The 25,131-nt window shown below is 43.7% G+C and overlaps 2 protein-coding genes across 14 annotated transcripts in view; one reads left to right on the top strand and one right to left on the bottom strand.

Moving 5' to 3' along the window:
* The window catches only part of IDUA (iduronidase, alpha-L-), an 85,086-nt gene that overhangs the window by 41,534 nt on the left and 18,421 nt on the right, over window positions 1-25,131 (bottom strand). The window contains exon 2 of one of the 8 annotated variants that reach the window (XM_025199080.1): window positions 6,091-6,158. The exons of the other annotated variants lie outside the window; for them this stretch is intronic. The gene's annotated coding sequence lies outside the window, so the exon portion shown is untranslated. The remainder of the gene's footprint in view (window positions 1-6,090; window positions 6,159-25,131) is intronic. 8 annotated transcript variants of the gene reach the window in all.
* SLC26A1 (solute carrier family 26 member 1) lies at window positions 5,321-24,416 on the top strand. 6 transcript variants are annotated; one of them, XM_025199074.1, is made up of 5 exons: window positions 5,321-5,516; window positions 11,733-11,817; window positions 13,522-13,928; window positions 16,455-17,105; window positions 19,788-24,416. In XM_025199074.1, the coding sequence occupies exons 4-5, from the start codon at window positions 16,461-16,463 to the stop codon at window positions 21,312-21,314; spliced, it is 2,172 nt and encodes a 723-aa protein (XP_025054859.1). In that variant the 5' UTR covers window positions 5,321-5,516; window positions 11,733-11,817; window positions 13,522-13,928; window positions 16,455-16,460; the 3' UTR covers window positions 21,315-24,416. The 6 variants fall into 6 exon arrangements, with proteins under 6 accessions (XP_025054859.1, XP_025054857.1, XP_025054861.1 ...); XM_025199072.1 differs by having other exon boundaries at window positions 11,565-11,817; XM_025199076.1 differs by lacking the exon at window positions 11,733-11,817.

Raw genomic sequence — 25,131 nt, 5'->3', positions numbered from 1 at the left:
TTTATTGCAGACTTGGCTAATTAACTTCGCAGTAAAGCATTATCGTCTACACATTCGCCCCTATTAGGGCAGAGTAAATTAATTAACTCTGCTGTAGAATAGTACTGTCTGGAACAAGTATTATCTGACAGTGGAATTATTTAATGTACTGAAATAAAAATGTAGACAGTGACTGGGGAGCTGGCTGGGACCGGGGCTGGCTGAGCTGCCTGCCAGTAGGTCCCACACAGTAGCACCCTTGTGCCCCAGCCAGCCCCTCTGCAGCTCACTGAGCTGGGGTGGAGCAGCTGCAGGCTGGAAGGCAGACCCCACAGGCCCCTGCCAGCCAAGGCTACTCTGCCCTGGCCCAACATGCTGTGGTTCCACTGCGCCCAGGAGCAATAAACTCCTGGCAAACTGTGCCAGACTTTATTGCTACATGTTAATTGCATGTGTAGATGCACCCACTGATAAATATATTTATGATGCTCTCAGGGTACAACTTTAAAATAGTCTAACAGTACTATAAACACAAAGACTGTAACTCCCAGCTGGAAACGCAAAGGTCTTGCAGTAACATGGCTGACTTCCTCAACTTAGAAATTTCCCTGATGTTCATTTTGAGTGGGAGTGAACTTAATTTTCCATTTTACCATATATTTACTTATTTCTTGAACTTCTTGTAGCTGACTTCATGTTTTTCCATTAACCATGATCCCTGTTTATCTATGGGTAACTCTTAAATGGTCTTTTGTAGAGGTGCACCGATACATCAGTCCGATATCAGATTGGCACCGCTATAAAGAAAACTGGCTGTATCTGAAATCGGCCTGATGCAGCCAATAGTTTGGCTGATAAATTCTCGTGCATGTGCGCAACTGCAGCGCAGTACTCAGGCAGTGAGGAGCACAGTCCGGTAGCGTGGAGAGCTGCGTGCAGCTGGTAAGTCTGTTGTGGTGGAAGTGGGGAGGGAAGGGGCATGGTGGGGGAGCAGATCAATGCCCCCCGTGGTGAGGGAGAGGGCAGGGACGGGTGCTGCGCAGCTGAGGCAGGGCGGGCGCAGGACAGAGCCATGGCTTGTGGGGGAGGGATAGCTCCCACCACTGTGTGCACCCCGGGAAGGCATTGGGGGGGGGAGGGGGGCATGTGCCCCTGGATCTGAGCGGAATGGGGCGAGCAGGCTGCAGCTGCAGGCTGGAACCAGGGCTGCACCGGGCTCTTCTCAGCAGGGGTGGGCTTGGGGCAGGGGCTACAAAGGGGACTGCAGCTATCCCAGACTTTGCTGTAGCCCCGCTCCCAGTGCCACCGCCACCACCTGCCCGCCCCCTGCAGCCCCAGCTCAACACCCTGCCTCCACCCACACGCCGGGAAGAGCCAGGGCTGCTCTGGGTGCACAGCGACACTGGGAGCAGGACTACAGCGAAATCTGGGGTGGCTGCAGCCCCCTCCATAGGCCCCACCCCGAGCCCAGCCCCTGCCGAGAAAAGCCTAGCGCAGCCCCGGTTCCAGCCTGCAGCTACAACCCACCCGCACCGCGCAGATCTGGTGGCACACACCTGCCCCCCAGACCCTCCCAGGGTGCAAGCAGCAGTGGGAGCTGCTCCCTCCTGCAACAAACCGCAGCTCTGTCCCATGCCCCACCCCATCTCACCCCGCCCCAGCTGGGAAGCACCTGCCCCTGCCCCTCCCTCACCGTGGGGGGCACTGATCTGTTCCACCCCCATGCCCCTTCCCTCCCCCTCCCCTTCCACTAAAATGGACTTACCAGCTGTATGCAACTGTACTGGAAATTGGATTGGTATCAGCCAATATGCTGCCTTAAAAATTGGCTATTGGTTTTGGCCCCCAAAATCTCTATTAGTGCACCCCTAATCTTTGTCCTTGAGATGCCAAAGTGTTTCCTGTTCAAAAAAATATAACAGACCCCCACTAATCTACATTAATGACTGAGGACCATTCCCAAATTATTAAAGTTTGGTACTTAGTAGTAATACAAAGCCCGCCAAGTATGAACTACCAAGCATACTTAATTAATTTTGTTTGAAGTTTATACTGAATGATTTCTGAATACTTAAACACTTCTGAATAAATGTTCTAGACTTATTAAAAATCTTATCAATGGGGCAGCAGCCCAGCCCAACTTTTTGGTTCTTCAAGAGGTGAGGAGACAGTTTTTGTGCAGATTATGATACTTAGTGAAGTTGTACTACAAATGTAAGACTGGAATAAATTAGAACTGTATTCCTCATTCTACGAAATACAGACTTAATGTGAAAACTTGAAACCAAATCTTCAGCTCATTATTCCCACTATTTCCAATCTTAATCAGTTATGGATATTTACAACCTACCAGTTAGATTAGCGTTACCAATATAATTAATGGTAACAGCACTTTCAATCCACGCGCAGTTCCCACGCATTTTTTTAACAACTGCTAATCTGAGATTAAAATAAAGTCAAATGTCTTCCCATTTCAAAATGTAATTGCCTTTTCAGACACAGAACATACAAATACATTAATCCATCAGCTGGTAAATAAAGCATTTAGATAATGTTTTTGCACCCCACTCAAAACCAGGCTTTGCAAATTCTGATTTGGTATAGCCATTCAGCCAGAAATTGGATGGCTGGCTAAATTTAAAAAGATTGCTAATTTATTTATATGTGAGTAAAAAAACAGTGTCTTTATGCATGTACAAAGTTATAATCTGTTTAAGGAAACAGTAAGTATTATAGCAGGGGTGGGCAAAATACGGCCCCTGTGAAAGGGCTTTGTCCGGCCTGCAGCAGGTCCCTTGGTCCTGCCTGGCCCAGAAGCTACCCAGCCATGGTGGGTCCTGCAGCCCCCTGTGCATGCAGCAGGGTTGGGATGGCTCCGCAGCTGGACTGCCTTTCTAGGCAGCCCAGGCAGCCGTGGCTCCTTCCAGCTGCCACTGCCACTGGCCCCAGCCCCACAATACCAACGGGGACCTGTGTGCGCAGTACCGACCCATTGTGCCCTGCGCCTGCTCTGAACTCACCTGTCCAGACTCAGCAGCTGCAGCAGCAGTGGCTGTAGGTCAGAAACTGTTGCTCAGTGTGGGGGAAATATGGCCCCTCCCCCTTGCCACTGCTAGGCAGTTCTTGGTGCAGCCACCCAGAGCCCATGCTGCCCTGTGGCTCCACCAATGTCACCGCGGCCAGGGTGCACTGCAGCTGCTCTGCACTGTCACTGCTGCTGCACTGGGCAGCCCAGAAGCAGCAGTGATGATGGCAAAGGCACAGGGCAGCCCAGGCAGCAGTGATGGTGGCAGAGCCACAAGGCAGCCTGGCACAGCACAGCCTCCGGGCAGCTGCATCAGGAACTCCCCAGCAGCAGTGAGGGGCAGGGGATGTCCCCTGTCCGCCCATACCATGGAGCTGGGGCCAGTGGTGGCAGCTGCCAGAAGAAACCACCCCAACCCAGCTGCGTGCCAGGGGACAGCAGGACACGCCGCTGATACACGTGACAAACACACACCCCATACCCTTAAACCCTCCCCCAAAAATCCCACAACCACATCCTCCTCCACACACAATCACACACCCCACAAACACTGCACCCACCCACACCCTCCCTCAAACCCCCACACAAACCCCACCCCCCCACATACCCAAGTGCCTCTGGGGGGAGCTCCACTCTCTGGTACACGTACACACCCCACCACACACATGCACACAGGTCCCTTCTGACCCTACCAACTATGAAACTATGGTAAATGTCACACCAGAAAAGCACTATTAATTATTTCAAGGGTTTATTAACAACCAAATGGTTTTACAGATGGAATCCATTTCACTAACTCAATATTACCTGGAACAAAGTGGTTTCCTAATTACCTAAAGTCATGGAACCCTTTCATATTACTACTTCTGCTGTGGAAATCTGACCCTGCAGGCTGTGAGAGGTGATGTGGAGCCAAGCAACCTGGCCTGTCAATGATGGTGCACAGCCTCCTGGCCCATTCTGCCATTACCCTCAATATCTTTGGGGAAATCCTTATGACCTGTTGCAGAACCCCAGGGTATCATGGAACACAATTTGAAAACCACTGACCTAGATGAAACATGTAACCTCCCTCCATTCCCTACCCCATCTTGGATCCCCAGAGGCTAAGTATGGTGACTGTGCAGGGGCTCCATCATGCCCCTCTTCCTCTGGTCTCCAAGGTCATGGCTTTTTAATCTAAGTGCTTTCTACCTCCCATTTGAGATTCTCTCTTCATTTTAGAATAATACTGACTGATAGTTCCCCACTCTTCCTTAGCACTTCTCATCAGTAGATCTCTCAGCGCTTTACCCAGGAGGCCAATATCATTGGCTCCATTTTAAAGATGGGGGCCACTGGGGGACATTCTGGTAAGATGCTGGCTCAAAAGCAATAAGGCCAGGCATTGTGGGCATTTTACATGTGCTCTGGGACACGGCACTAGGCGCTTTAATTACTAAGCTGCACTAATTAAAAGCACCCATGTATCATGTGTATCTGCATCCCTGTGCATCCCCAAACTGAAACAATGGCGGCAGGGCGTTTTGAACTAAAGCTCATTGAACGTGTTTTATTTCAAAGCACCCCACTGCTATTTTTCAGCGTGGACACACACATGGACACTGATACATGTAACATGGAAGGCTGCCGGAGCACATCAATTTCCATGCTCCAGCCCGGAGTGTGTCAATTTCCATGCCCCAGCAGACTTGATTAATCGAGTCTATTCCAATGCGCTGGATTTCCAGCATGTCAGAGCAGGCTCCACACACGTCTATTGGAACCCTGTGAATCCAGCTCAGTTCCTATTAGGAAACACTGCCCTAACAAACATTAAGAATCAAGTAATATCCTGGGCTGATAGATAAGTCTTTTTATTTATTTTTGTACCACTCTAGGGCAAAAGAAGAACACTACTGGGCCAGAATTAAACAAGATTTGGCACTACAAACACTGTACAAACAATAGTCCTTGCTGCAGAGTCTTCTAGACTTCATTTCATCCATTTTGTAAAAGTTTAGCCATTAGTGATATGATGTAACCCTGACCTCCTAGTATCCCACCTTAAGATCTAACCAAAAAGGCATCTTTATTACCCTTCCAGACACTGCCAAAATGCACCTGACCTTGGACTAGACCAGTCCTTCATTCTCATTCATCAAACATACAAAGTCAAAAGCCAGCGCTAGCCAAGGATGCATAAAGCAGAAAAAATCTGAACTAGGAAGTGGGTTCAAAGTTCAGTGATAGTCTGACTTGAGCTCAGCATAATTTTTGGATCATCAACTGTTAATCAATAATCTGAGCATTATTTAAACTCCACCACTCAAACTTCACAGCATATGCTTACAAGTTATGTAAAGGTATAAGTGAATACTTACAGCTTGGCCAAGGAGAGATTTGAAAAATCACTTATAATTAAGGAATGTATTGTTAATTATTCTTAAAGTTTTACTGAAGACTTTCATTCATTTTAACAGATAAAAATTGAAAGCTTTGTGCTGAAAACTCATCTCACAAAACAATTCAGGTAAGAATTTTTAATTTTTTTTCTAAAGTAATTTGTAAAGATACAGACTATATCTGAAAAGTGAGGCTATTCTGTGTAACTTTTTATGCTATGTCAGTGTTCCAAGTTATCTTCAAGAAAACAAGGCTGGCAATTTCATAGAAGCCTTCATAAAATACTATTAATGGGCTGTGATCTCCTGCCATGTAATCAGTATCATAAAAAACAGGCCTTAAGAAAGAATGTGTAATGGACAGCTTTTATTTAGAATTAGCCTGTGCTAAGAATTAGCCTGATTCATCTGGATCTCTTGAGATATCTTTCATTATTCAAAGTCTGAACCAATCATCTGCTGAGAATTTACAAGGGCTTCTTCAGGAATACTTATCATAACCTGGAAAAAACCCAAGTTATCAGGGTGCCTGTGCCCAATTACAAGAGGAGTAAGACAGAAATGTTTACATAGTTTCCTCTACAAATACCAAGGGAAGCAGCGCAGCCATGCAAACAGGCATCTAACAACAGGTGACTTGTGACTTAGAACTACAATGCTTACTAGACAAATTTAGCTTTGCTAGCAGAGAATCCTTCTCACCTTATTTTAGCTGCAAGGTAGAATATTGACAAGTGGCTTCCATCTACTATCTCTTAGAGCTGTTAGCACTGCAGAACAAATGTGGTTAGTTACAAAAGTTACTGTACTTTCAGGGCAGTGATTCTCAACTAGGAGACCATGATATCATTTTAAGGTTGCCATGGGGTGCAACTCAATATTAGCACCTATACAGGATTCACAATATAAACCCCAGAGATTTCAAATAGGATTCCAAAGTGCCAAAATCATTCTGACTTGCTGTGTTTGAGTTCCTTGCAATAGAAGAATTGCTTTATTATTTTTCTGTAGTCAAAAAACAAGAGAGAGCTAAGAGCTAGCATTTTCTGAGGGGTGCCTTGAGGGATACCTTAGGCAATGAGGGGTGCCATGAATCTAAAAAGGTTGAGAACCATTATTCTAGAGGGTGATCAAATACCATGATGATGGACATGGTATTAAGTGGTATACAAGACAACATCTAGTAGGATTGTTAACTGGGTTCGGCTCTGACTTGCCAGCAACTCTGCGACTGCACAAGAATTACGAGCTGCAGAATCTTTACGCTTAAGGATTAATTTCTAGTGGACTAACTATACTTTGAGTGAATATCAGTTTACATTTACCGACTCTGACTGGAAAAGACCCAACCCATCTTCTAATTCCTAGGTTAAATTTGCAGAATTGACACTAAAATAAGCAAAACATGTTTACTTGTAAACTGAGAACATTTTAATTAGAAAGAAACTCGGAGCATTACAGTCACCTTTTACTCTGAAAATGACTCTTCATTAAGAGCTTTTTTAAATTATAGAAGATTTCTAGCAAGCTTCTAGTTCTTTGGTTCATGTAAATTCATAACCTAAGAGTTTTATTTTGGTTTTCAAATCCAAATAATCCTGAAACTCAAAAGAAAACTGCATGAAGCTGCCACTCCCTCCTAGAAGTCCAAACCAAATAAACCCAGCAGTATCGAATGATTTTCAAATACAAATAAAGCTAGCCTAGGTTCTGTCCAAACTCTGCACCATTCAACAAAATTCTGTTTGGTCAATGTTCTGGTTCTGGTTAATGAAATTTCATCCAGCTCTCACCCCATGTACATTAAGGGTGCTTATACAAGTTACATTTTTTGTGCAGTAAGGCCCCTGAAAGCATTCTACAGCCATGACAACATGTTCACAGCTACAGGGAACTTTAAAAATGGCCTATCGTGCAAAAAATTAACCCTCATTAAATCAGCTATTAGCTGAAGGCGCTCTAGAGCAGGGAGAAGAAGCCTGAAGAAGCCCTTGTAAACTTTAGGGAGCTTCTGTTCAGGTTCCCTGCAAGCGTTAAATGCAGGAGATTCTGCCAGCATCCCATGCACCTTTGCGGGGCTGTCAGAGAGGAGAGAGTGTCCTTGTGCAGTGGTGGAGGAAGGAGGAAGGTGGGAGGGGATAGGGGTGGGGGAAACTACCCCTGCTGGGTCTTGGGGAGAGCCAGCCCAGACCTGCATGGTGAAGGGGCTCCATTCCACCTCCAGCTACCCACTAGCTCCGGCAGCAGCAAAGCTGAACCACCAGCCATGTGCTGCTGCTGTCAAGAGGCTGGGGAACAGAGCCCTCCTCCACCCCCAACCTCACTGACACAATCCAGCTCCACCCCCTGCCCCAGTACCTGAGCCAGGGTACCTAGGAGGGGGCCAGTGAGGCAGGGGGGGCTCCCTGCCCCCACCCCCTGCCAGAGCCTCTTGACAGTGGCAGCACGCAGCTGCTGGCTCAGGTTTGGGGGGGTGGGGTGGAACAGAGCCCCCCTGCCCCACTGCTTCCCACCCCAACTACCCTGGCTTGATTATTTGGGGGAGCTGGGCTCCTGTGAGTCCTGTGAGGTGAGGGGACTCCATTCCATGGCCTCCCTGCCCCAGCCACAACAAAGCTGGGCCAGCAGCCACCACTGTCAAGAGGCTCAGGCGGGGGGGGGGGGAGCTTCCCCCTGGCCCAGCTTCCTCTAATACCCCAGCCAGGAGGGGCCAGGAGGTGGAGAAGGCTCCCTCCCCCAGCCACCCCACCTGAGTCTCTTGGAAGGGGCAGTATCCAGCCGGGCTGGGACAAGTGGGGCAGGGCTTGGGAGAGGTGTGGACCAGCAGCCTCTTGGGAGGCTGCTGGAGTGCCCCTGCTTGCTGGTCAGGGCTGGTGCAGGCAGGCTCAAGCCCCTGCCACCCCACCTCCCCCCCAACCCAACAGGTGAATGCCTATTGGGTTCAGTGGTGTCAACTAATGGGCACTTTGTGTAAAATGCCATGAGTCAGAGCACCTCCCTGACAGGCTGCCAAAGTGTCTGCAGGCATCCTTAGATCCCGGAGCTCTGAAGCTAAAAACATAACAGTATTTGCAAGGTTTATGAAGGTCACTGATATAAGATATTCCACTTTTGATATATACTTCCTAAACTCTGGGGAGATGACAAGAGGTTTCTTTCATGTAGACAGCAACAGAGCTGCTGAAAGACTATTAACAGGAAAGGCCAAGTGACGATAACAGGAAAGGACAAGTAACGATAACAGTTAAGATAAACACTTAAAACATACTTTGCTGAATTAGAATGCTTATCACTGCTGTCTCTTTTGCTCTCTACATTGCAAAAAAGGAGGAAACCACAAATCTGAGTATGGTTGTTTAACTCCTTCCTTTTTGTGTCCTAGTGTCAAGGCATTTAGCAGAATTTGCATATTCACTGGAATCTGACAGGGCCACACTGTTAGCATTTCTGCTATGGCCTCTAAATAACTATGTAATTAGGCCTCTAATTACTAAATACCAGTATATCCAACTACGCAGCTACATACACATTGGGCATGTCTACATAAGATGTTTTACTGCATAGTAGAGCATCATTGTCTACATGTGCAGACCCTTACTGCGCAGTAATTACAGTAGTTACTGCACAGTAAAGCATGTGTAGATGGCTGACCAGGAGCAGGGGGTGGGAGATTGCTCCTTGCCTCTGGGAGCTGCCTGCTGCCGGGGCAGACTCCCATGGCAAAGCCCGAGTGGGGACAATGTCCCTCTGCCCCAGCAGCAGGGAGCTCCCGGCCCCAGCTCAGCAATCATGGAGAAGGGGCCAGGAGCTCCCTGCTACCAGATTAGGGGGATATTGCCCCTGCCTGTGCTCTGTCACAGGAGCCTGCCCTGGTACCAGACAGCTCTCAGGGGCAGGAGGCAATCTCCTCATCCTGTGCTCCCTGCCAGCCCCTGGGCTAGCTTAGAGCTCCCCCTGGAGGCTGCAGGGTGGTAGAGTCGGGTGGGAGCAGCCCTCTCCAGGCTGCTCCCATTAAGAGCAAATCTACTCCCAAATGCCCACTTGTATAGGTGCCTGCTCAGGGTAGGTTTACTCTGGATTAAATTAGTTTGCAGTAAACCCATCCAGCAGCATTTGCACATGTAGATGAACCCATTGCTGCTCTGGTTAGTGTCTGGTAAGGTTTAAATCATAACATGCTAGGAGCAGCATGACAGCTCTCACTGAAAGATCCTACTCTGCTGCTGTCACTAGTGCCATATCAGTGATATGCATGCTGTTGACCGAATTCACAGGGTATGACGGACAGGTACAAATTTTCTGCTTACAGGCCTGACTGAATCACTTCAGTAGTTTCGTTATGGAAGAAAAGTACCAATCCAGTATCGCTTTCTTTAGGTTTCCAACTAGAAGGAAAGTTTCAAATCCTGTGGTGGGATGAGCTGAAGCAGAGCTTTCTGCATGGTGCCGATCCCTCAGCCGGAGAGGAGATGCCTGTCACCTGTAGTAACCTATCATGATTGTTCACCAAGGTTTCTGCCAGCAGAAACCCAGCTAACTTTGGTCCTTTGAATGTCTCCCCTCTTTCAGAGTGTTTTTTTGTCAATTCAGGGGCTTAGTGAAAAGACAGGAAGGAAGGTGGGAGTGAGGCCAATTAGGAAATACAGTTGTTGGTTTGAATAGTCTTTTCTTGCAACTGAAGTATCTAACTGTTTTTTTTAGCCCACAAGATAAATCAGTCCAGTGACTGCAATGCACATGACAAATTAACAATTTAGCATTAGAACAATGGAAGTGTTGCCAAATCTTACTGACAACATTTGGGATTTTACTTAAAGTGGCAGCTCTTGAGGTTGGGTTAATCCTTAATTTAAAATTGAAATTTCTTCCCCTTCCAGTGGTGGAGAAAAACTTGAAAAATGAGAATGTTGAAACACAAGAAACCAATTAATAACAACCTAAGCTATTTATCATAATTAATGATATTGCATGTATGCATATATGACAATTATTATGTGCATATTAAATCATTTGTTAAATGCTACAAGTAATTATGCAGTTATTCAAATCTAATGGTTTTTAAGCCAACCTCACGATTTTGAGGGCCTGATGTGATTTTTAAACAACTGATGATTTTTAATAATGCTGCATCAGGATCCAACTGCCTCGGTTAGGAAATACAGCGGGCCATATCCCAATGTTTCCTATACTAGGTAAGTCTGGAGTGACTCTTGTGGAGGGCGCAGCATAACTATAGCTATATTTACAAAAGTGTGAATAACAGAATCAGCTGCTAAACAGTGGAGTGGAAACCTTAATAGGGTACAATGAGAGCAACTTATTGCTTTTAACCATATTTGCTCCAGCTGTGCATCCTCCCTACAAAATGGCTTTTTGAATGAGATTTGTTACTCAAAACGAAGGCAAATTTTGTTTCTAACAAACAGGAAAATATCCAATGACTTAAAAGGGAACAAGATCACTCGCAATACATGCAACACTCACATTTCAGATAAAGCATTTAGGTGGGAGGGCCAAGAAGAGAGCCCATTTATTAGAAGTTACACGGTTAAGTACTATTTTTCTGGCAACTTATCTCATCTGTTCTTGGGGATGACTTCATTATATCCAAAACAATAATTAGAATCTTGCAACTTGTAAGCACTGCTTAGCACAAACAGAAACTACTAATTCCAAATTTCTCAGGAGGTGACTTATAACTGGCACACTCACATGGCTATTCAAAACTTCCCTAGGCCAGCAGGAAAAATGCTAATCTTTTCTAAATAAACACTAACTAATAATCAATCGTTTGAAAAAAAATCTCATCTTAGTATCCAAATCCATTTTATACTGACCCAACACACAGAGGACCCATTCCTCCAGTTTAAATATATAAGTACAACTGATTAAGTTACTTATATTTTAAATCAGCACAGTTTTGATTATTTAAAAGTTACTGCTGCCTTTTCTAACTAGCTACATCTCCAGCATTCAAAAAATACAAGGTAATCAAAATGACCTGTAATCACCATATGTACTCAAGATTGTTTCATGGAGTCTCAGATAACTTACATAGAATATACCAACTATCAGAAGCTATAATTATCCTTCAGACAGATTATTGTACATAACTGTACTTATATAACCATTGCCTGTTTAGTGTTTTTACCTAAGTACTATATGCTGCTTTTCAGTAAACAACCTTTTAGGTAAGCAGGAATAGAAGTGCATTTGAAATGTCTGAGCCTAGTCTGTGGGTCCTGATTCAGACTTTTATGTCAGCCTATCAAAAGCATCCATTTGATAAAGGAACTGCCCACCAGTCTGTGAGTACTCAAAGAAAGCCACTATATTACTTATAGACTGACTGACTGCTTTCCCTTGGCTGTATGAAGTTGGATGGAACTTGCAATCTGTCCAATCCTTGCATCTTCAGAAGTAATTTAGGTAAGAAGACGTACAAGTATATTTTCTCCCGCATTTTAAAACTGAAATTTGTAATTCCTGACTATTCATTATTTAGCAAATATTGATCACATGCTCTTTAATCTGAATTCGTTTTGTACTGCATGTGTTTTTTTGTCTTCCTTCCATTCATATGCAGAGATTCATTTGCCCCAAGCAATTTGCTGACCAATACAATTTTGCTTAGTGTAACAGCTCAGTATGTTTTAATCTAAATATAGGAAGGATCATACAAAGAAAAAATAAGGATCAGCCTTGCTGGACAATTGCACAGAAAGTTGTGATTATTCTATTTTGCATCACTGAAATAAAAATAGCTCAGAAATTCCTGGAGTGATACATGGTTGACCTTTATTATTATTCAATACAACCCCAATGATAAAAATTAATCACTTATATATAACTTAAATCCAGTTTTATTTTAAAAAATAAACCTATTTAAAAATGAAATCAGACATGACAGCAGCTTATGTTAAGATCCAAATGTACTATCTATTAAAATTATAAAAACAATTTTTAAATATTTTCATCCGTGAACCCTCCATAAGTTTTCATATGTTAAAGGGTACTGCTTTTTAACATGATACAGAACAGGGGAGAAACACCTCACAATAGCATATATTGCATTAAGTAAGGGCTTGCTTCCATGTACCATGCAGCAAATCCCCTACTGTAGCTTATACTCCAAAGAATTCTTTGGCTGATATGTCTTATACCAATGCCCAGCCAGCAGAACTGTATATATATTAAGGTTTTGCTACCATAGCTATGTTAGTTAGGAGGCATGACTTTTTTCACACTCCTAATAGCCAGCAAGTAAAGCAAGTCAGAACATTTATTTTCTATCTTGAAGGAGCACATACTGGTATTTATAGTTTTTCAAATGTAAATATTTTCATTTTCCCTTGTACAGGAAACCTTTTTTTTAATTACTTTTATTTTCAATTTAACTAGTAAGTGCAGGGATTTTTATTTCATTGGACTAATTCACTGAAAATTGAGACTGATTTAGAATAAAAAATAAGGAAATCTTGTTTTCCCTTGCCAATTTACAAACTTAAAACCAGATGGGACGAGGTGAGATGTACTAATTCTGTTTTTTAAAGGTATTTAGGTCTCTAAATATGCAGATACATGTATAGTGTGGCTGCAAGGACATTTAAGCAGACTAAGTACCTAGTTTTCATAGGTGTTTTTGCAAACCCTGCTGGAAATCTAACTCCATGTTTAGGTCCTTAAACTCTTTTGAAAATCTGACCCAAGGTAACAAAAAAAAATTGCCTGTTTACTAATTACAGTTAATACTTCCTTTGTTTAATAAATCAGGTTTAAATGCAAAAATATATTCTGTTGTATAGCATTTATTTGGCATATTTGAGATTATTTTTATTTAGAAAACTATTCTAAAATGCTGGCTTGCTATTTTTAATTACATTTTTCATCCAAATACAGTCTAATAAAAATTCAGAATAAAAAACCCATCATCTAGTAAATAATAAATGAATTGTGTAGTACAATACAATAAATACACACTATTTTCTCACATACCACACACCCACAAATAAGACATGTATCTTGCTTGGGGGAGGGCAGAATGAAAAAAGATATTTCTAAAGTTATGGTTACATAGAACAAAGACAGAGCATATACTTTAGTTCACTCACCCTTCCTTTCCTGCTCAAACAGAAACTGAAACTGAAGACTAGTCTCCATGGGTGGATCTACAAATCTGAAATAAGCTAAAAACAATCTGTTAGGCTGTAACATAGGAGAAGAGAGGCCAGGAGTAGCTAACAGACAGCAAAACTGCCAGAAGAAAGGTTAACCTGATTAGAGGAACATCAAGACCATGAAACAGGAGAGGTGGTCATTAATACCAGTGGAATGAAGAGCAATGAACCATTAAATCACTATGCTTCCTGAATAGAAATGCCACTACTGCTGCCAGGCACTTCGCTTTAATCTTTGGGTGAAGGAAGAATCAAAATGAAGTACTTGTATTTTGGACAAATAAAAAAAGATTAGCTTTTCTTCTTAAGACACACATCCCAATTCTGGAAAGCTAAGTTTTGGGGAAAGAATGTGTATAGTATGTGAGTAAATATGAAAATAAAAAATTGTAAAACTTAACAGACTAAATAGATATTTCTTATGAAGCTTTATAATTGCTTCAATAATTGTGCAAATAGGTATAGTATAGTCTCCAGTTTATCAAAAAAGAAATAGATTCAAAGTTAAAGCCACATTTGTTTGCAAATAAGCATATTAAGTAGTTATACCAAACAATAAGGACCTTTCCTTTAAAAAAATGAAAAAGTACAAACCAAAAGATTAAAATATTATTCAGAACAAAGTTTTCTATTTGTTGATTTCAGCCAGGGGAGGGCAATTATTTGGGCCCAGGGGCCACATAACACAGGGAGTTTTGATGCGTAGTTGTGGGCCAGGTCAGCACCGCCCCTTCCCCCCAACAACTCACTAAAACTCCATATGTGGGATGGGGCTGCAGGCAGACAGGAAGCGATGTTCAGGAATGGGATGGGTGGGCAAGGCCAGGATCATAGGGTGGTGACAGTGTGGGGCTGGGGCCTGGAGCAGAGCCATGATTCATTTCCTGCAAGTCCCTGCCTATGGGTGAGGGTGTTGGGGGGGAGGTGTAAGAGGGCATGTGTGCATGTGTGCGGGGGGGACTGCCTGGGTGCTAGGTTCTGGGAGCCAGCCTGGTGTGAGGGGAGGGAAGAAGGGGCAGAGCGAATGTGTAGCAGAGCTTGCCCATGCCAGGCAGTATGAGTGTATGAGTGGGCGGGATTCAGCCCCTACAGCGCTCTACAGAGTGGGGCCGAGCCCCGCCCACTCCAACCCAGGGCAAGCTGTGCCGCACTCCAGCCCACTCACACAGCTTACTGGTGAGGCTGCTCCCAGTGCATCTGCAGCCACCTGGGTGCTGCTCAGCTCCCCTCACCTCCAGGGGCGGCTCCTTCTCCTACTCTTGTTCATGCTGCACTGTTCTGGGTGGGGAGGAAGCTTCAGCCAGATGGCTCCTGCCCCAGCGCACAAAGTTCTGGTTCCAGCTGCCTTTCACTCACTCTGCCTGCCCAGTGCAACAAGCTGCTACCTGCAGGGGACTGAGTGGATAGAAAGCAGTCAGGAGCTGAAGCCAGAGCCCCATGCACTGGGGCAGGAGCCACCTGTCTGAAGCTTCCTCACAGCCTGGAGTAGCACAGCATGGACAAGAGCAAGAGGAGGAGGAGCCACCCCTGGAGGTGAGGGAAGCTGAGCAGCATGCGGGTGGTTGCAGCCGCACAAGAAGCAGCCTTGGTGGTAAGCTGCGTGCGCTGGCCCTGACTAGGGCTGGCAGGCATGGGCAGGAGCACAGCACTGGCTACTCTGTATACTTTGTTTTTACAGGATATTCTAAAAGAGGGTGGTCATTGTGCACTGTCTATACATGCATTTACATACAACTTTTCATAGGATTCCCTTGGCATTCCATACTCACTTGTTTTCATCAAAGGTGTGTGCAGAAGAGAAGAATAGCAAAGCCTGTGTAGCCTATCTTTCAGTGGAATGGCACTTGGCATAACACACATGGTATTTTCCAGCCTACCCATTCCATTTTAACTGTCCACCTGTTTGTATGGGCTTGTCTAAACTATAGTGCCTCTGTTGCTACAGCTATGGCAATGTAGCTATGTCAGCAGTCCCTTAGCGGAGATGCAACGCAGTACCTGCCAATAGAAAACCAACACCACCTTTCCAAATGACATAAGTTGAAAAAGTACTCTTCTGTCGTTGCATCCACCAGGTGGAGTGCAAAGCTAGGTCAGAAAAAATTGGTATTGCAGATTACTTTCCAGGAAACATAGCTAAGGTTGGAGGAACTATAGGATGCACATTTAAATGTATGGTGAACATTAAAAAAATCTCAATACCCTGACACTACAAACATTAAAACCTCAGTATCCTGACACTAGTAAACTACTTCCAGGTTTAGTACTTCTATTAACAGAACCCTCTCCCCATAGGTTGAGAACATCTGCTGTGACAGCTCACTACCCTATGCATAGCTTCCACATCAAGGCCCATATATCCCATAATACAACTACATTCTACTTCCTCTATGCTTATTCACAACATTTAGTATAAGAAGCCTTATATTTATTTCAAATTTTAGTATTCAAGTATACTTGGCCATTCTAGTGTGAGGCATGTACTGCATTCAAGAATGGTAGATGGAATTCTATGTTATTCATAACATGTACTACATGTTAAAAATAGTGACAATTAATTTAGCTCTGTTTTTGCTTAGTGAAACAAATCTGACTCCTATGAGCGTCCGCTGGATAATTTACAGACTGTTGGTTATTTGGAGGCTCTGTTCTTTATTAGAGTTGTTCAACTCTAGATCTCAGATCCCATGGTATTCTTTTAAGCAGCTGACTTAAACTTTATTATGAACACAAATTAAAAGTAACAAATTTCAGCGACAAATTTTAAGAGTTAAAAGTGTTTGTGCTGAAATATTTAGTGCAGTATATAACTTCTGGGAGCTTTGAACACTTACAAGTATTAACACCACAAGAACTCTGATCCTAACTACCATTTTTTTAACATCTTAGGAACCGATGCATGAAGTGAATGCACAGAAAATGGAAAGACAAATAGAGGCCATCAAAATAGATGACAGTTCAGCATCTGCATTTCAAATGGAAAGAAAGGTTCACATGAAGATAAACAGGAAAGAAATTATCCAAGCCAAGCTGAGGAAGAGCTGTTCCTGCACAACACAGAGACTGAAAAACACAGTCCTAGATTTCTTCCCTGTACTACGATGGCTTCCTAAATACTCCTACAAAGAGTACATCTGGGGGGACATTATGTCTGGGTTAGTGATTGGGATCATTTTAGTTCCCCAAGCAATAGCCTACTCCCTGCTAGCAGGTCTGAAGCCCATTTACAGCCTTTACACATCATTCTTTGCCAACATAATTTACTTCCTGATGGGCACTTCCCGACATGTGTCAGTTGGCATTTTCAGCTTAATAAGCTTAATGGTAGGACAAGTTGTGGACCGAGAGCTGCTCTTGGCAGGGTTTGACCTGAATGACGATGCTCCACCAGCCTTCAGTGACAGCTCTCCATGGAAGAGAAATGATTCTAACATAACAGCCTTCAATCTTACCTTTGCGGGGCTGAATGCGGAGTGTGAGAAAGAGTGCTATGCTATCGGAATTGCTACAGCTTTGACCTTTCTGGCTGGAGTTTACCAAGTAAGTTGCTGCCTATGTACACGGGTAAGATATGAAAGTCTTAGGCAACGTCCAGATAGTGTGGCGATCTCAAACATGCTATGATGCTCCACAAATAAACAACCCCGTGTTAATGGGCCTGCCCTCAGCAGTGCACAGATGTGGCTACACTGCTTCCAGTTAGGCAGGAGGCACTGTATCTGAAGAGCAGGTTTGATAGTGCCACTGCTGAGCACTGTCGTTTTGCAGTCTAGGCAAGGTCTTATGTGCATCCCCATGCTTCTCACTTCAGTTAAACTTTCCCCACCTCATTTTAGTCAAATGGTGATTGAAATTTTTCTTTCAGGATTCCTGGCACTATATTACAAAGCTTATATTAAAAAAAAAAAATCCAACCAAACAAACAAAACCAAAAAAAAAAAAGTTAGGCAAATAGATTTTATTGTCTAGTAACTTTAAGTTTAAATTTACAAAAAGAATTCCAGGGCTACAATAGCAGGGACTGGGCTGAATGACCAGGGGTCTTTTCAATTACTGTATACCTTTGTGGGACAAATGCTGCAGTTCAAAATTACAAATTATTATGACTATTACAAAATAGCCAAAATTACTACTGGCTTTAATGGAAGTTTCACTGACACGGGTCATGATGTTCAACAGCATTCTGGCCTTGGGTGACAATGGTAGCAACAGAGGCCAGGCAGGCTGTGGCAGCCGTTGAGCCAGCAGCGATGGTGGATGATGTTCCTGTGCCCTCTCTTAAGTGGATGCCTGGGGCTGATGCCTCAGTCATCCATCCTTCGTTTTGTTACTGTCTGGGAAGTTCCCAGGTGCCAGAAAGTCAATTTAAAAGCTTCAACAACTTTGATTCACAGCTTCTCATGGGGCTGTGGCACTTCTGTTCCGACTGCCAGAACGGCTGTGAAGCGTAAGTTAGAGCGAAGTGTTCTAACACCAGAGCTTGTTAGTGCAATTATATGATCAATATTACTCTTTTATTAAAGGTTCATGGATATTAATGTGCAAAAAGGATATATAAAGGACAGGGAAACTTGAAACAATTTAATCCTCTTTCTTCAAGTTTGAATTTTGCTGAGTTAATAAGTCTTTGGGACTAGAACTCTAGAGAGGCAGGAGAGGAGAGTTACAGGAAGACAGCACTTCAAAGTGTAATGTAAATTTAATTTCCATTAGGTTCCAGCAGTGCACAGTTCTTAAAGTCTTAGGATCCATGTATGCTTCAGACCATGCCACAGTGGTCTGAAAATCAGCATGTTAAAAACCTGAGCCTCCTACCCTATGGTCACACTCTTTTAATGGAGAGGCCAGCTGAGTAGAGATGCTCTCTCTGTCCCTCTGGAGGTGTGCATGTGCACGCACACACATACTTTTTCTCAAGAGTAAGACAGGACATTTCCCTAAGCACACTTAACAAGGATGAGTTCAGTGCTATGAATGCAGATATAGCACAGTCCCTCTTTCTCTGTACTGGTCAGTGAAGTAACACATTACTCAAAGCCACTGTATTCAACCACAGCACTGGGCAACATAATTTGAGCTTGAATGCAGAAAGCACAAAAAAGAAAGCTCATTGACTAGCCTGCATTTCAGAGAGAGGCTGTACAGGACAAGGGGCACGTTGTTTCATACTTGTTAACCCACTTGCTATCTCAGATCCACTGAAAGTAAGGGGGTGAGACGGGCATAAAAAAGACCATCTTGGGTTATTATTTTTCTTTTAATTTCCTTAAATTTGAAGCTACCTTAAATTAAAAAGATGAAATAGTCACATTTTTTATTAAAACTGGATGCCTGATACCCTGTATAAAACAAAACAGAAAGCATGGCTTAAATGTCCAAAAGCAACTAGAGGAAGGAGGGGACAATGGTTAGTTAGGCCACTGGCTTCAGACTTTGGAGACTATGAAACACAGTTACTACAGACTTCTGTGCAGCTTTGTACAAGCCTGTATTTCACCTCCCCTTTGTAAATAGGAAGAATAGCACTGTCCTACCTTCCAGGAGTGCTATGAGCACAACTACAGTAAGCCTGTGTTAGTAAGCTGTGTTACTTAGGCGGCCCCTTTCAGACAGCTTAAAAACTCCTGATTTGAGAAGTACAGATGCTCAGTACTTCTGGGGATGAGGCTGCTTGAACACACCTCAACAGACCATTCAAATCCTGAGATATCCAACATCATTGCACCTGCGTATAGTGTCAAAGTTATAAAGAAAAACACAGTTCAGACTTGAAGAGGTTTTCTTGAACATGATTAGCTAAAGACAATAAAATACCACTTTTGTTGGAGTTGAAACCTCACAATTGTCATGGCACAATAGGGACAAAGCTTTATTTTACCTTAGCAGAGGTGAAATAACAATTTGCTGTGGCTATAACAGAAGCACTCAGGATCTAGTTCCCTGCCTTACACTGGAACAAATTCAGACAAGCATGCATCACTTCAGGTGAGCTGCTTTTGAATTAGTTCAATTTGATCCACTTCAAGAATTGCTTTTTTCATCTCTTTTGTTCATGATATATCAAAGCGATAAAAGGAATTCACACATTTTACACATGGATCTGAAATAACAACAGTTCCCTGCTGGTTTAAGAATTAGAACTGTCAAGCACTCTTCACCTACAAGTGCTCTCCCTCTTATGTGCAGTATCATTTATTTTTCATCTTCTTGCTTTTCTTTCAGATCCTGATGGGAATCTTTCGTCTTGGCTTTGTATCTGTATACCTTTCAGAATCCATGCTGGATGGATTTGCAACTGGTGCTTCTTTAACAATCTTAACTGCTCAAGTTAAGTATCTTATTGGAATAAAAATCCCACGCAGCCAAGGGCTTGGGATGCTTGTAATGACCTGGTTTAATATTTTTCAAAATATTGCTCAGGCTAATCTCTGTGATGTAATAACAAGTACTATTTGCATTGTTGTGTTGGTCGCTGCTAAGGAAGTGGGAGATAGATACAAACATAAACTGAAATTCCCACTTCCGACAGAGTTGGTGATTATTGTTGTGGCCACACTGGTTTCACATTATGGGAAACTGAATGAAGTTTATGGATCCAGTGTCTCAGGTGCAATTCCAACTGGATTCATTCCTCCCCAGGTGCCAAGTTTCAATCTAATGTTTCGAGTTGCTGTAGATGCTGTGCCTCTTGCTATAGTTAGCTTTGCATTCACAGTCTCCTTATCAGAAATGTTTGCCAAGAAATATGCCTATACGATCAGAGCCAATCAGGAAATGTTTGCTATAGCATTCTGCAACATTATTCCATCTTTTTTCCATTCCTTTGCAACCAGTGCAGCTCTTGCAAAAACTCTGGTCAAAACTTCTACAGGCTGTGAGACACAGGTATCAAGCGTTGTTAGTGCCATGGTAGTGCTGCTGGTCCTGCTGTTCTTAGCACCACTGTTTTATTCTTTGCAAAAGTGTGTCTTGGCATGTATCATCATAGTCAGTCTCAGAGGAGCCCTTCGGAAGTTCAAAGACGTGCCACAGCGATACTACCTGAACAAAGTGGACACTGTAGTCTGGTGTGTGACTATGCTCTCCTCTGCCCTAATCAGCACAGAAGTTGGGCTTTTAGTTGGTGTTGCCTTTTCCATGCTGTCCATCATTGGTCGGACTCAGCGGCCGCCTACTGCCCTGCTGAGTCAGATCCCCAGCACTGTCTTTTATGAGAATGATCAGGAATATGAAAATCTCTCCCCTGTTCCAAAGGTCAAAATATTCCGTTTTGAAGCACCACTTTACTATGCAAACAAAGACTTTTTCGTGAAGTCTCTCTATAGAATGACAGGGCTAGATCCTACACTGGAAGTTGCAAGAAGGAAGAAGCAGGACAAGAGGGAAAAAGAGCATCTAAAGAAGGAAAACCAAGCTACAAACGTTAATGGATTCAGTCAGGCAGATACAACTTTACACTTGGTCCCTAAACAACTTGATTTCCAAACCATCATCATAGACTGTTCCTCCTTCTCATTTTTAGACATACCTGGTGTCAACACACTGAAGGAAATATTGAAAGACTATGGGGCACTAAACATCGCTATTCTTCTGGCTTGCTGCACTCCCTCTGTGATTGACTCTCTGAAAAGAGGGGGGTATTTTGAGAAGGATGATAGAAACATGCATGAAATGCTGTTCTATAGCGTACACAGTGCCGTGCAGTTTGCAAGGGACAGAAAGCCTTTGGCAGACAATTCCACTGTTTAGCCTGAAAGGTCCATAGTTTCTCCTATGTTGCTTTCCACATAAGTGGGACAGTTTAAAGTAATTCCCATTAAAAAAAGGCAGACCCTTGACTTGCTGCTCAGGAGCAATCTGCCTTGTTGACATTGTCTCAGGAGGATGTCTGCAGCATGGTGGACCCAGCACAAGACAGTCCCTGTGAGGCTGCAGATTACTAATAATGGGATTGAGGACCAGATGGAAAGAAACAGAAATGCACTCAATTACTACCTGCACTATCACTTTAAAATACATATATTGTGCTGGAAGGCAGACTGGAAGTTGCTTTTCCCTTGATCTACAAACTTGTACTCTGGGGCCAGATCCAGCATGCCACTTAGGCGCCTAAGTATTTTACTCTTTAAGTCCTTGAAAAATCATCAACACCAGCCTTCATCTTAACCTTAAAACCAGGTTACAATATGTGGCAAGCAGAAATACAGTCCACACACCCCTGTTCTGAACAAATAGTTTTACAGAGGTCAGAACAGAGTAGAAAAGGATTGCCCTTAGAGGTGGGTGCACACATGCCTCAGGGCTAGTGGTGGGGAAGGGGCTAAGGCTATGCTTTCACAGTAAGGATTGGGCCCCTCTTGGCTCCCCAACTGTCCACCCTGGCACGTCGACATCTTACAAGTTGAGGTGGTTGTTTCTGGCACTGCTCAAAAACGTTGCTGACCTCTGCTCTGGTACATCATCCTATTTATAGCAACAGATTTAGCTCAGTTGGTTAGATCAAGGTTGCAAGTTTGATCCCTGATTGTGCCAGATGATCTCTTGAAGTCCCTTCCAGCCTTGTCTGTGAGACATTTTTCCCCAGTTAAGAAGACACTAGAAAACTTTACTAATATACTAGTAGCCTCAGGTTATATTATTTAAGATTGAAGCAAAAACAAATATAACTTTACTGGAATGTGCATTAATTGGCTATATTATATATTATGTACCAAAAACATAACTAGGCAAAAATAATCAAAAGACATTTCATTAGTCCTGTTATCATTAGAATTAAATGTACATCTCTTTCAGAGCTTCCCTGTTCATCTTGAGAGTGCATCTAGTGCTTTGTTGAAAGTTATTTCCATACCTGAGTCCTTGTTCTAACTAGAGGTAAAAGTAGTGAAAAGGTTGTGAAAAAGGAGTTACATTACCATGAACAGCTAACAGACAGCAGAATTGCAGAACAAAGGATAGTTTCATTAGTGTAACCTTTAAAGATCATTCAAAAGGAGGATAAGGTTATAAACGTTTGTAAAATGAAGGGTTTAGAGGGAATCAGGTGTATAATGAGCCAGGTTCCTCAGCTGACTCCCTCATTTCTGCTGCTACCACTGTCAGACAGTTGGTTTTAAACTTTGGATGGAGCAGGAATCAAAGTGGTGGGGAGGAGCGGTGGGCAGGCAAGGGGAGACATTAAACTGCACCACTGTATCCTGCCCCACTTGGATCCGACCCTGCATGGTTGTATGAATCAGACACATCAAAAGGCATGACGATTACACTCAGATTTGCTGTGAGAAAATGCTTAACATTATTAAGAAGAGGGAAGTGCTTAGATGTCAGTCTCAGCTACACTGGTGCATCCCCATCCACTTAAAATGAGGTGTACTAGTTTAACCAGTCGGACTCTGTGACACTGTGAAACCATCTGTCACAAAGGTCTTGAGCTTAAAACCTAGCGATTTGACTACAATATTGTGTTCATATCATATTTGTCAGACTGAGTGCAATGCAGAGAGGAATAAACAAGAATGGAAAAAAATTGAAGGCAAAAAATGCAACAAGGAAATTCTGAAATCTGGCTTGGAATGGAAGAGATGAGCCCATTCAAAACAGTTACACTGGTATGAATGTAGTGTTACAATGCCACTTAAGTTTTTCTGCCATGAAGTCTATTTAACAACATGATCCATTAAAGAGCTGGTTTCCTATCCCCACTGCTAACCACCATCATGCTGCTACCTTGTGTTCTCCCTGCTAGTCACTGGTTTGTCTTAATGTGCAGGTATTTAGGCAGCAAGAATCAGCCCTTTTGCATGTATTAGGCATAGCATTGAGGTCAGGGCCATGGTTGCTCCTGCACTGTATAGTTGTACAGTGCAGCAGGTTACCACTGGGAGTGAAAAGGAGATCAAGCTATAATGACTTAAGGCCTTAGGATTGGCACCTGAAGAAAAAAAGGTAAGAGATGGAGCTCTAACCTGTGAAACTAATCTGGTCTTAAAGATGGAGCAGAAATAAGGGAAGTCTTAAAACTAAAGCCCAGAAGACTTGTTATTACTTAAAGAAGACAGAGTTCTAACTTAAAGTTGGAGGAAAAAGCAGCTGGCCTTTTGGTCTCTTTTTATTACATGTGCTGGAAAGGGGTTGTGGAGTCTGGTGGCTCTTTTTAATGTAAGCTCTCTTCCATCATTCTTTCCATTAAAAGTGCATCCTAGTAGATCTGAGTGAAGTAATTCAGGTGTGAGAGGAAGCACTGCCTTGAAAGAAGCCTACTGACTAGAGATTTTAGAAGCCATTTATATTTTGAATTTCCTTACACCAAGTGTTTTTGGGTACTGACTCACATGCTAGTGTGTTGGGAAATGTAGAGTACTCACATGCCAAAAACAACTTCATCTATTATTTTTTTACTGTTCATAGGTATAGGGTCTTCTGACTCTGAAGGGGCTGGTGATGGGATTTTACTTTCATGTTGGTTCAGTATTAGGGCTTAATAAATACTTAGATGAGCTCTTTAATACCTCTTACACTAGGACTCTTTTCTTGTCTGGCTGGAATATATATTTTTTCAAGTGTTGTGTTTGGTATAAAAGTCATGTATTTAACCTTACTTATTCATAGCTACAGTTCAAAGGAGGGATATCTTGTTTCGGGTTCAGGGGAGAGATGGGTCTGTATGCCTGGATAATGGGTCCAAATCTCTATGCAAGTTCTGCCCCTTGGCTACTGAGGGCATGTGGGTTGGTAACTAACCATCTGGTCAGAGAATGACCCCCATCACTGAGACTACATATGTCATACAGCCTGGAAATGAAACAAAATGTATTATTTTATTATTAAAAATAAAGTTCGCTGTTTTGTGAAGACTGCCTGCCTAATGGTGGTGTCCTTCTTTAGAGCATAACATCTCAACCTGTGGCTCATGTACCCCTGGGGGTACGCGAGACGCAGGCAAGGGGTATGTGGGCACAGAAAACCCCAACAGCAAGGGGATGCCACTGCTCCCCTGCCGCTACCGAGTTCACATCCAGCTGCTCACCCCCAAGTCGGCCAAAGGCTGCTGCAGGAGGGGGAGGGCGGGCACACAGATACCCGCGTACTCCCTGCTGAGAGACAGATAAATTTTCTCTTTTTTATCCTGCCTGGGCTTTGGGGGTTGGGGGGGGGGAAGGGGGGACAGACCGAGACCCCCAGAGTGCAGGAGGGACAGGGCACTGCCCTGCTCCCTCCTGCACTGTGGGGATTGGCCCCACAACCTGGCCTGCCCGGGGCCCAGTTCACTGCGGGCAGGAGGGCTGGCAGTGGCACCGGGCTCTTCCCGGTGCTCAGGGCAGGCTGCAGTGATGGGAGGGGGGCTGCTGCCTGCCCCCCCAGTGCCACTGCTGCCGTGCACAGGGAAAAGCCTTGTGCTGCCGCCAGATCCTGCCTGTAGGGCAGGATAGCTTGCTCTGTGCTCTGAGGCACATGTGCAGTCACCTCCAGCATGGAGCTGATACTGGGGCTGCGGACCCGGGTGCAGCTGTTTGCAGCCTGCTTGCTGCAGCTGACCCAGAGCATAGGCTGGATACAAGCGGCGCCA

The sequence above is a fragment of the Alligator sinensis genome, unplaced genomic scaffold (genome assembly GCF_000455745.1).
Source record: "Alligator sinensis unplaced genomic scaffold, ASM45574v1 scaffold607_1, whole genome shotgun sequence".
Lineage (NCBI taxonomy): Eukaryota > Metazoa > Chordata > Crocodylia > Alligatoridae > Alligator > Alligator sinensis.
Note: the sequence above shows the minus strand (reverse complement) of the source record. Positions and strands in the feature narration are given on the sequence as shown.

Bases quoted from the DNA above. Each gene is read 5' to 3' on its own strand.
- SLC26A1 (XM_006019678.2), top strand. From the start codon at position 16,461: ATGCATGAAGTGAATGCACAGAAAATGGAAAGACAAATAGAGGCCATC. The intron at 17,106-19,787 runs GTAAGTTGCTGC...CTTTTCTTTCAG, and splicing joins TTCTGGCTGGAGTTTACCAA to ATCCTGATGGGAATCTTTCG.